The 13,441-nt window shown below is 31.9% G+C and overlaps 1 protein-coding gene across 2 annotated transcripts in view; it reads right to left on the bottom strand.

Annotated features, from left to right (window-relative positions):
* The window catches only part of LOC127720072 (uncharacterized), a 43,698-nt gene that overhangs the window by 26,489 nt on the left and 3,768 nt on the right, over window positions 1-13,441 (bottom strand). For both annotated transcript variants that reach the window (XM_052226468.1, XM_052226469.1), the window contains exon 2: window positions 12,771-12,860. In XM_052226468.1, the coding sequence (XP_052082428.1) occupies window positions 12,771-12,832 (62 nt within the window). In that variant the 5' untranslated portion in view covers window positions 12,833-12,860. The remainder of the gene's footprint in view (window positions 1-12,770; window positions 12,861-13,441) is intronic.

Raw genomic sequence — 13,441 nt, 5'->3', positions numbered from 1 at the left:
AAACTTAGCTTTAATCACTAACCCATGAAAATGATATCTAAAGAGGAAATCATTAGACCAAATGAAGTCAAGTCGTCTAACGAGGAAATCATTAGACCAAATAAAGTCAAGTGTTCTAACCAGGAAATCATTAGACCAAATAAAGTCAAGTCGTCTAACGAGGAAATCATTAGACCAAATAAAGTCAAGTCGACTTATTACTCAAAGTAAATAAAGCTGACCTAACCAAAAACATGAAGATAATCAAGAACTTTGAATGCGGGTCTGGATGGGGGTCTTTCAGCTCTGTATTCTTTATTTTTTAGGCCATTTTTCTCTATTCTTTATACTTTTTGCCCAATATTCTCTATTCTTTATATTTTAGCACCTCATTAATCTCTATTCTTTATTTTTTGTGTCCATTTTTTTCTATTCTTTTATATTTTTTGCCCATTATTCTCTATTCTGTAAACCCCTATCCACATCCTCTTGAATGATGGATGTATATATCTGACCTTGTAATAACGGAGGAACTGATTTAATGAACAAAACTAACTACAAATATTGTTAGTGGGTGGGGGTCAAACATGAAGACAGTTTAGTGTAATGTATTAGACTAATATGTGCCTCCAGTTTAGCATCTTACCACCAAATTCTGTTGAACTTGGTATCAACTTTCTGAGAAATTACCTTATGGTACCTATTACAGCAGGCAAAGTGGACTTCAGATCATTTGACTTTTCTTTTTAAGTCCCTTTTTGGTCATATAGTGCCTTAAGTTTCTATACATCGCTGGCTTTAATCTTTAAGGAGTTTTGAAATTTTCATGAAACTAAATACAGAAAAGTTTTCTGATGCACCAATTTATGTTTTTAAATGTGATTATTTACAAAAACATATTGTAGCTGAACCATAAAAATGAGGTCAAGAAAAAACAGTAAATTAATATTGTTGCACAAAACATGTATGATCTTGTACAATTTATAACTAAATATAATATTAAATATGTAAAGATGTTGTCAAATGTGCATATATTATTACACAGACATGAAAAAATGTTAAGGAGTTGTAACGTCTGCATTAATCATTGAATCAGAATGATCACATTAGTATGATTACCAGCACATCATGATTAACCCATCCTACCAAATACGAACCAGATTTATTAAAATGTATTTTAATATACGTCAAAAGGCTCTGCTCTTTCAGAAATCATAAAATATTTTAAAAGGTGTTGCTAACAAATGATGCCCCTGCTAAAGGCTTGTCAAAAGGCTGGGCTAGCGCTATTTCAAGAATTGTAAAATAATTAAATGAGAATGCCCCTGCTAAAGCCATGTCAAAAGGCTAGGCTTTTTCAGAAATCGTAAAATATTTAAATATGTTGCTAACAAATGAATGCCCTTGTTAATGGCATGTCCAAAGGTTAGGCTTTTTAAAAAATCATAAAATGTTTAAATGTGTAGCTAACAAATGAATGTCCTGCTAAAGGCATGTCAGATGTAAACACAGACTATATTATTTCCTCAGTATTTGTTCTGTAAAACAAAGAGATATATAAAAATATGTTTAAAAATGTATTCTGATATATATATGTCAAAAGGCCTGGCTTTTTCAGAAATCGTAAAATATCTAAATGTGTCACTAAAAATGAATGCCCTACTAAAGGCATGACAGACACTTTAATTTTGTAGGCCATTTTTCTCTATTCTTTACTTTTTTGGTACATTTTTCTCTATTCTTTATATTTTTTGCCCATAATACATTTGATCTATATCATTTCCATTACCAGAAATACTCTTTTACTCTAATCTGATTTCTCACATCATTTAAATGTTTTATGGGCTAACTAGATCCCTGCATCTTTGAACTGATAAAAGTTCAAAACTGATAAAATTGTGACTGCTTGACATTTTTCAAACACCCTTATTCTTATGTACATAATCCAACCCTACCTAATGAAATATATTAATTTTATAATTTAAAAACAGTTATCGAAGCAGTCATATGGAAGTTATCCCCATTAAAATATTCATCCCTTAGCTCAACGTACTGACGTAGATTTTATGCCCAACAAACGCATGATGTCAAATAATGTAACCTAGAACCAAACACTTTGACGTAGAGATAAGGATTGGAATCAAGTGTATCCTCTTCTGTAAACCCCCATCCACACCCTCATATAAGAATGGGAGATGAAGATTTTTTTTATTAGTTCAGGGAGTGGTATCTGTACTAAAATTCAACATAAAGATTTCCTCTTAAACTAAAAATTACATAAAACATAACAAAACTTAGGCCAATATAAGCAGTTCCAACTATGTGATGTTGTGAAGAGGCAGTCTCGCTCACTTGGCATCTATATATGTATTTATGCTGACTCAATCTGGGTACCAGTAATCTAAAAAAAAATGTTCCCTAGGGGTCTATTTTCTCCAATGGCTCATCACATCATTTGATTACTGTAAATTCACATATTTTTGCAATATCTTTAATATTTTGCAATGTTTTTATTATTGCAATGTTTTTATTTTTGCAATGTTTTTATTATTGCAAAGTTTTTATTTTTGCAATGTTTTTATTATTTCAATGTTTTTTATTTTTAAAATTTTTTTATTTTTGGAATGTTTTTATTATTGCAATAATTGCAACGGGATAGCACACACAAAAAACAAATACTCCCATTCCAAAATTATTTGATAGCTCTATTTTATAAAACAGTAATTGAAATTGAAATAATTAAACTTGCTTTTTTGTTCATTGTTAAAAAATTGCATTAATAACAGCAAAATTTCTGAATTTATAGTTTTATTGAAGCAGCACACATATATAATGGTTAAAGTTGGTTTTGAAGTAATAAAACAAAAGTTGAAAAGACGAGCAATATTTTACAAAACTAGGAAAGCAAAGAGAAAAAAAATTCCTGCTTTACCTCTGTTCTAATTTGGAAACATGAAGCCATTTTTGTTGTTTGGCAAGAATACTGGAATTGATTTTAAAGCTAGACACCTCATGCAAGAATATTAATGAAAAAATGACTATGCAGTTTCAAAGGAAAAGGTTTTTAAAAAAGATCGATTGAATACTTTATTGATAGTGTTTAATGCCACTTTCAGCACTATTGGTTATGTCGTGGTAATTATTTTTTTATTTGGTGGAGGAAACCACGACCTTCAGCAGGAAAACTGACAATCCTAGTCTATTAAGATTGCAGTCAAACGCACCTGCCACAAACAGGGTTCAAACTCACAACTTCAGTTGTTAACATGCTAGTGATACAGTAGATGAACTACTCTTAGACCACTCGGGCCACCAAAGCCTGCTTTTATAAATGATGACAGTCAGACAACAAAGACTGACAGACACAAATTGCACTTTTATCTTTAAAAGAAATAAAAACAGCTTAAACCCTGTCTTCACTACATATGCCTCAATACAATGTTGGGTTTTTTTAATTTTTCATACAGTATTGTTTTTCATAATCTGCATTACTTTATCATAAACAATATTTTGATAATATAATAATTATGTAAATAAAAGTGTCACTGCATTAAATTATCTGGTTGTCATTTTTTAAGAAATAATAAATATCTTATATCAATGAAAATCATGTCTCCTTATGGACGCCATAAGTAGTGTAGATGTCTACGATGTAAATTTTTTTTGTCAAAAATTTCTGATTCAGTTTTTTTTCACTTAACATTTTATATCGCCACAAAAATGTATGGTTGTTAGTAGAAAAAACCCCTCCTATGGCGGTGTACACAGTTGTCAAGGAGTTAACCTAAACTGTATTTTTAATGTCTGACTAAAGATTTTTAATATGTGCATACAATATCCCTAATACTAAAAATCTATGTTGTGTCTAGCTGCAGACAGGTAAAATTCACTGTCTCAATCCTTTCCAACATGCTCTCATTTACTGAGATTAAGACACACTAATAGGTCAATAACAAAAAAACAATATTGTGTACCCACCTTTCAAAACTTCAGAGTCTGACAGTCACTTTCACACTTTGGTGAAACTATTTCGTAGCTACATTGGAGACAGATTTGTCGACAGAGAAAAATATTGAATAACATTTTATCAAAAGCTTAATGTAATTTATTCAATTAATAAAATACAGGTCTAACAAAATAATTATTAATAACAAATTTACAGCAATGAATTGTAGTTTAATGTTTATATTTGCTATAAAACAAAAAGGAGAAAATAGATTCTGAAATGCTATTTTTTCCCCCTTGATATTTTCTAGTAGCTGAGCAGTGAGGAAAAGCCTTAGTCTAGTAAACAGCTGCCATTTGACATGATCTCAATGTAATTATTCAACTGGAAGCAATATATTTGTTAAAAGCAAAACCCCTCCAGAAATTTTCTCCACAAATCTACTCTCGACAGACTCAACCATGCTGTAACCTAAATTTAATAAATGTTGTCAACAGACATAGAACTCAGTAAAATAGAACAATGTAAATCAATGCAATATTGTCCCATATGTAGAGCAGAACAAATAATCAATGAAGCATTAAATGTAGGTTATGAATACCTTAACACTGCTGACATTTGAAGGGTACAACACACCATTTTCATGAATTTCAGAGATTCATGAAAACAACAAATTCAAATAGTATTATTCAAAGCAAATGCAAATTTTTCTATTAATTTGGTGAGAACAAGGTCTGAAATTGTAAATTAAAAAAAAAACCAAAATGTCAATTAAATGTTGAAAAAAATTGCGAGTGGCAAATATCTATCAAAAGAAGAAAAAGGTGGTAATCAAATTTCCTTTCATGAATCAAAATTACTTTCAGAGGAAAGAAAGCATGATTGTGCAAACATTTTTAGTGTAAAGAAACAACACTGATCGAAAGAAATTAGAAAGAAATCAGAAAAAGAAAATTATGGTAGAAATCTTTTAGACTCCCAATAACAAAATCCAAACAAAGTTTTATGGTTGTAAGTAAGAGAACTGAACTGATAATCACCTTAGTCAAAATCAATGAGGTATGTATGTCACTACAAAATTACATTAACTTGCTGTCTTCCTTTGTCACCAATATCAATCAATAGAATTATACAATGCATTAAATGTAGGGTACACATCAACTGACACTAATCCTACAGCATAAATTAACCTAAATAGACATCTAGAGGTCACCATATGGTATCCAACAATGATTGATTGATTGTTGGCATTTAATGCCACTTTCAAGACTCTCAGCTACATCAGGGTGGCAAATTTTTGTTGGTGGAGGACACCGGAGTATTTGGTAAGAACCACAGACCTTTGGCAGGAAACACTGGTAATCCTAGTCAATTAAGGCAGAAGTCGAACACTTTTGCAACAAATGGGATTCAAACTTTAAATCTCAGCATTGACAGGCTAGTGATAACTGTAATTGAACTACTTAGACCACTTAGCCACCAAGGCCCGACAAAGAACGACCTATGCTATATGGTAAACTCTAACACCCACAAAGAACGACCTATGCTATATGGTAAACTCTAACACCCACAAAGAACGACCTATGCTATATGGTAAACTCTAACACCCACAAAGAACGACCTATGCTATATTGTAAACTCTAACACCCACAAAGAACGACCTATACTATATGGTAAATCTAACACTCACAAAGAATGACCTATGCTATATGGTAAACTCTAACACCCACAAAGAACGACCTATGCTATATGGTAAACTCTAACACCCAAAAAGAACGACCTATGCTATATGGTAAACTCTAACAATGCTATATGGTAAACTCTAACATTCATAAAGAACGACCTATGCTATATGGTAAACTCTAACACCCACAAAGAACGACCTATGCTATATGGTAAACTCTAACACCCACAATGAACGACCTATGCTATATGGTAAACTCTAACACTCACAAAGAACGACCTATGATATATGGTAAACTCTAACACTCACAAAGAACGACCTATGCTATATGGTAAACTCTAACACTCACAAAGAACGACCTATGCTATATGGTAAACTCTAACATTCATAAAGAACGACCTATGCTATATGGTAAACTCTAACACCCACAAAGAACGACCTATGCTATATGGTAAACTCTAACACCCACAATGAACGACCTATGCTATATGGTAAACTCTAACACTCACAAAGAACGACCTATGATATATGGTAAACTCTAACACTCACAAAGAACGACCTATGCTATATGGTAAACTCTAACACTCACAAAGAACGACCTATGCTATATGGTAAACTCTAACACCCACAAAGAACGACCTATGCTATATGGTAAACTCTAACACCCACAAAGAACGACCTATGCTATATGGTAAACTCTAACACCCACAAAGAACGACCTATGCTATATGGTAAACTCTAACACCCACAAAGAACGACATATGCTATATGGTAAACTCTAACACCTACAAAGAACGACCTATGCTATATGGTAAACTGTAACACCCACAAAGAACGACCTATGCTATATGGTATATTCTAACACCCACAAAGAACGACCTATGCTATATGGTAAACTCTAACACCCACAAAGAACGACCTATGCTATATGGTAAACTCTAACACCCACAAAGAACGACCTATGCTATATGGTAAACTCTAAACACTGAATGAAATCTTTATCATATGATATAAGGTTCTGAGAACTTGCTTCCAGTAACTGCATCACAACTTGTCTAGACCCTATCAAAAGCTAGCTTGATGTACTGGAACGGTATGAACATGTGTCAAGGCCATATGTTGCTCTGTTAATGTCTTTTTTGGCTTTAACATGTTAAGGGTTGCTTTCTCATAGAAATAAATGTATGTCCAAAGTCTCTTTTCATTCACGTCTTAATTGGTCAGAGTTTAAACAATCTGTGAAAGGAAGGAATTAAACAAAAATGACTAAAGATTTTTAATTTTCAATTTCTCAGTAGAAATTAAAAAAAAAAAAAAAAAGTGATAAGGCTCTTCCCTACGTACCTATCCTTAATGTTCATGCCTACCTTAAAACTTTTTATGGATATTTTAAGTTAATCATCTTTAAAGTCCAGACAATTTTTTCACCTCCAAATTTAAAATACAGCCATTTCAGCCAAAGGATCCACATCACGGGGGGGGGGTTTCAACATGGGATTTTGGGTACAGTTGTGCAGCTGGGATTTAAAAACACCCCCATTCATATATTGAATAATTGTGAAATCCCTACCTATACATATATTTCACAGCAAAATCATAACCCATTCAGTGAAGATTGTTGCACAACAAACTGAAAAATGATGACCCATTAATATATCACAATTGGTCAATTACTACCTATTGATATATTTCCTCGGTAAAATTGCACCCCATTGATATATTTGATGTATCAAAAAAGGGACCCATTCCAGTGGCACATATGTATATACCTTCATATAGGAAGAGACCCCCCCCCCCGTGATCCACATGAACTTTAAGCACTGTTAAAATCCAGAACATTTCCCTATATACTAGTAGTCTAAAGTAAAATATTCAATATTTGTTTTTACTTTTTAACCTACCTACCCTTTTTTCTGCCAGAAGGCAAGAATCAAGTACTGGTTAGCGATATATATAGGATCAAGTACTGGTTAGCAGTATTTATAGAAATCAAGTACTGGTTAGCGGTATATATTTTTTAGCCTAAAGACAACCACTGATAAAATTTCCTCAAATATACATTTATCAAAAATAACTCTATTATTCTAGGAGCATTTAGTCAATGGTCAAGCAGAAAAAAAATAATTGCAATGGCTGAAATGACCTGAAATGACCAATACATAATAATAAAGATCAGTATCTCCCATCAATAATATACCTAGTGATAAAATTTACCTTCTCTTTGCAATATTGCCTTTTTAGCCTAGATGAGAAGTTAAGCGATCATCAATCAATCAACCAACTTTCATGAGGTGGTCAGCTGTATTATTCGTTTAGCTATATTTTACCATCTGGGATGTGTTACATGTAGCAGTGATTAGTTAACATGTACTGTTCCGCTGTGATGTGCGTAGTTTGTGGACCTAAACTGATTGATCGCAGCGTTTTATCTTTCAGACGATGCATATTCTGTTTCTATTTTTTATTTATATTTATTTATTCCTCTTTTTTTCAAAGGTCTTTCTTATACATTAAATATAGCTACATAAATGATGTTCTTTAAAAGTGCTATTTAACTTGTGAACTTGTTTTCATGTATGAATTGTTACAAATTTTTTATGTTGAAGCCTTTCATAGCAGACTATACAATTTAGGTTTTTCTTATTGTTGAAGGCTGTACAGTCGCCTATAATTGCTTACATCCACTTCATTTGAACTCTGGTGGACTTTGGCAATCATATCACATCTCCTTATTTTTATATTGTCATAAAACTTAATGGAGTTGTCTTCCTTTCATCACAATTGTACAGCATGCAGTAAATTTATATTATACAAGGGTCTGGATTGGGGGTCTGAGGTTGGGGGGGTCTTCATTTCTGCATAAATGTGTTCTTTAATATTTCATGCCAGTTTTTTTTAAATCTTTATACCAATTCTTCTTTATCATTTTATATTTTAGCACCCCCATTATTCTCTCTTCTCTATTCTTTTGCCTATTTTTCTCTTTCTTTTATTCTGTACTTTTTGCCCATTAACCTCTATTCTGTAAACCCCATCTAGACCCTCTTTTATTATAATATAAAATGTTTTGGAATTTAAAAGACTGAGTTTTGGTCAACATAAAAACAAACATATAAGAATATGAAGTAAGCTGAAATAGAATCAATTTATAATGGGAGATTCAACTGTTCTGTAATTAAGTCTATGATTATGAATAAAAGAAGATGTGGGGTATCTACATGTATGGGTGAAAGGTCAATGAAGCAGCAATCAAACAACAAAAATAACCAAATGTTCATTTATAAACTGATACTCATAAATTGAATCATGTACATGTATGTGGTCATCATCAACTTAACCAAAACATTCTTAGTGAAGTTCATTGTATTATCTAATGTCTCGGACAAACGTCAGAGGAAAATAAGAAATCCTGAAAAATTACTATCAAATGATGTAAAACTTCCTTTGTAGATGATTGCGAATGAACATAGAACTTGTTTAAAGAAAGATTCTTAAAGTTAACAAAAATATATATTTGTGATTACTGCCTCCCAAACTAACCTGAATATACATGCCAAACTAACCTGAATATACATGCATATATACTTGAACACATTTTATGGACTTTTTGGTTAAGCAACTTTAAGAGTCCAGAACATTTCCAAATATTGCCCAGATAAATGTTTTTATTTTAATTACCTACCTTCCCTATCTTTTTCTACCAGGAGACAGGAAACAAGTATATATCAGTGTTCCATGCAGGATTTCAAAAGGGCAGGGAGCCAGTCATGAAAAGAAACTTTAGCACGCTGATTGATAATGCAAAAAGGGCATGTCAAACTTTGTTTTTTGTTATGTAAACAGCAGGGTTTCAGCTAGGATTTTGAGGGCTTTAGTCACTTTTGCGCCAGATGAAAATCAACCTTATTTTGGGTAACAGCAAGGGACCAATTACGTATATTACTAGCTATACATATGCCTAAGTCCTTCAAGGAACAGGATCTTTGAAGGCCTTAGGCATGCTACAAATGTAGGCAATTATTGCATGATTTGACTGATGTGATGCTTAAATAGGAAGATTAGAACAAGAATCCGGAAATCTATTCACAATTTCACTTCAGTTAATTTTAGGAAACATTCCTGATCAACAAAAGTTGTGTTTCTCTTTTTAAAAAAATCAGGAATCACAGCATAAATGAAATTTTAACGACTATTTCACTGCATAATCATTATCTTTGTAAAAACTTTTAAATCAATATTTGGAATTCATTTATAAAAACGGCACAGGGCGTCAGTCAGGAAAGGGTGGGCGGACCGTTCTGTGAAAATGATCAAGCTGGAAGACTGTATATATTTAGTTTGGCCTAATGACATGTGTCAACTCTCCTGATATCAATCAGAGCCTCCCAATCTTTTTTTTAAATTTAGAAATCTGTCTCTAGAGACAAGTCTCTTGAATACAAGGACAGATGCTACAACTTGTCCCTCTTCAACCATTTTATAACATTGTAAGAACTATATTTGTTACCTACAATATTTTGCTATATATTTCATATAAAAATTATTGTGAGGTCATTTCTGGTTAATTTTTAATAAACTTTAGTACTAATAGAAGCAATTGGGTCAATATCCCTAATGCGCCTCAAATTGAGGAACACAAAATTTGTGTGTAAACAAAAAATCTCTGTGTAGTGATATTGGACATGTAACTGAGCTTAACCATTTGTGTTGATTTGGAAAGTAGAGGACCATAGAATAAATGTGTAAAAACTATTTAGTTATTAAATGTATTCAAAGTATTAAATTTTCAAAGAATTTATTGTGTGAAAAAAGGGATTTTTTACCAGGAAGAGCCGCATCACGAAAGGATTTTCGGGGTATGCTAATTCACAGAAAAATGAATCACACTTCGTACCCCAAAAATTTAACAACATATGTGAAAATGTCTCAGCTTCGAAACGAGCCATCATACATATCCAAGTTTACGATATGGACTGAGCTACAGAAGAAAACGTTACCATTACCGCCTATGGAGACACAATTGCACATATTGCCCCAATTGTCACATGTTTATTTGGTTATAGTTTTTGTTGTGAAGAATTCTCTTTTCTGATGATATAAACATTAGCAAGGTTGGCAAAAAAGCGGTCAATACTAGTATTGACCATGCCGGCGGTAAATACCGGTAAATACCGGGAAATACTGGCAAATACTGGTCAATACTGGCAAATACTGGTCAATTGAAATTTTGATAGGACTTTACTATAAAACTAGTCCCTACCTCAGGTCAATTACTTGGTAAATGGATAGATATAGTCACAAGGCAGAAAGTCACTTATTTACTACATTGTAATAAGACAAAAAGTCACAATTAATTAGTTCATGAACATGGTTTAATGAAGATTTATCAAATATTAATTTAATCATACAACAGATATAGTCATTAACACCATGAAGTCAGTCACTTAAGAGAGACTATATAACATCTGATTTTCTTAACAATTATTTTGAAAGATGCAATTAAAAAATTAAAAAAAATTGTTTTATATAGATATATGTTATATATTTATTAAAAAAAACATTTCCTGCATTTAGAACATTTTTATCATGCTGTTGAATAGTCAGGAATTAATTCATTGTTTAAAACATGCAATCTTTAGAAATCACTTTTATGACTTTTTTCCTGTTATGTCAACATTTATTAGGGGACAGTTGTTATAGTAATTAAACTTTTGACACCTGTTAGCCATATAATAGGTAATGTTCTGATAATCTATATTGCTAGTCACTTGTAATTCTATTTACCTGTAAAATTCAAACCTTTTCAAGAAAAAAATATCTTGATTTATACATGTTAGAATAACTGATATAGCTGCTCAATTTTATATGTATACCAAAAGTATGCAATATCATTACCCCTAAGAACTAAATTAGTCATTTTTAAAGTTTTAATAATTAAAAACATACCAATATCATTCATTTTTATAAATTGAATCATGCCAAAGGAATAAAGTTTTCCCTCATCAACCATTTTTTTACTAGAATTGAAAGATAAGTCAGTCAAAAGAAGCATGAAAATTTCAATTGACCAGTATTTGCCAGTATTGACCACTTGGGGAGTATTGTCCGGGGCGGTAAATACCGGTAAATACCACTGGTAAATACCGGGGGTGGTAAATACCGCCCAACCTTGAACATTAGCATTATTTTTTACCAGAAATTTGATATTTATTTCAACCACATAAAATTGTAAAAAGTGTTTTAATAATGTTCATATCAGGAAAAAACAAATACAACTCAAGACAAAATCATGAACAAATAAATAATTAACTTCCGACAATTATGTATCTTTCAACAGTACATGGTTTGTTAATATCAAACCATAAATGCCCTTAACATTTGTTCAAAATATTTGAAATAAAAATGTTATTAAATCAAATAAAAAGCAAAATTTGTAAGTGACAAATACTGCATAACCTTAACACTCTAGTTGATTGTTCTATAAAAACTGACATATTATTGTCAAAATATTGTTTATTTATGCAATATATAGTGCCGAAGCTATCTTACATGATGTTTTCGATAATTATTTTATAAATAATTAAACTCATTCAAATGTTGATTGCAAAATTTATTTGTAAAATAAATAATTCATCTACAAAATGCAAAATAAACTGTTATGAAAGAAATTGTGAAACACAAAAAAGATCCTATGGCTTATCTCCCCTAGACATTTTCCATATAAGAACTTCTTCCACTTTGCAGGTATAAATAGTTAACAATAAAACAGTGGGGAAAAAGACACTGCTAAATACTACATTGCTTTAACGACCTGGGGATAACACAGAATAACATACACTGTACACGTTTTTAATTTTAGAATTATTGAAAGAGTACAATACCCTATGTAATTCAGATAAAAATCACTCTTGTTGGTGAATTTTCACAGTGATTGCTGGTGATTGAAGGTGATTCAATTTGAAACATTTCTCTCTTTTATATTCCATATAGTACATATACAACAATGTACTTTATCTCAGTTACACATGTATCACCTCAATTCACTAGCAATCACCCTGTTTTACAGCGAATTCCTCAACATCAGTGATTTTTTTTACAAAATAACATTATGTGTACTGTCCATTATTGTTGGACTATTAATAGTAATCTTAAATTTATTACCTTAATTCATTTGACTGATTAAAGTTTCTGGACTCTGACAGAAAACTCTTTGTGGCTGCCATAGCGGATTATTTGGTTCTTTTCCTCATTCTGAAAAAACAACAAGGAATAAATCAAATTCGTAAGGGTTCCGCGGAACATATAAATAATTAAAGTCCATTAACCAGTAAAAATAAGGTAAAATGAAATAAAATGCTTTGCAGCCTGATATGACCGCAGAGGTCGAACACTGAACAGTTGGGGCAAATTTGGACACAATATTCAAGCTTGATACTGTCTGAATTTGGATTGTGATCAAATTTTTGAAATAATTTAGGTTTCTGACACAAAATAAATGTGGTCAAAGATCTTAAAAATCTATTGCGCAATACTGTGCAATTGAAGATTTCTTCTTGAAAATTTTCAAAAAATTTGAAATTTCAAAAATTTTGAAGAAAAAAAGTATGAGCCCCCCAAAAAATTGGAATCCCCCAAACTTTTTGAACCCCCCCCCCCCCCTTGGAGTAATTACCCCCAAACTCAATCCCAGCCCTCCCTTTGTAGTATGGAACCTTGTAGTACAATTTTAGAGAGATCCATACACTGAAACACAAGTTATTGTCTGGAAACTAAAAATGCTTGTTTTTGGCCCCTTTTTTGCCCCTAATTCCTGCAAGTTTGGGGCAATTACC

Source organism: Mytilus californianus, unplaced genomic scaffold (assembly GCF_021869535.1).
Source record: "Mytilus californianus isolate M0D057914Y unplaced genomic scaffold, xbMytCali1.0.p SCAF_11, whole genome shotgun sequence".
NCBI classification, from domain to species: Eukaryota; Metazoa; Mollusca; class Bivalvia; order Mytilida; family Mytilidae; genus Mytilus; species Mytilus californianus.
Note: the sequence above shows the minus strand (reverse complement) of the source record. Positions and strands in the feature narration are given on the sequence as shown.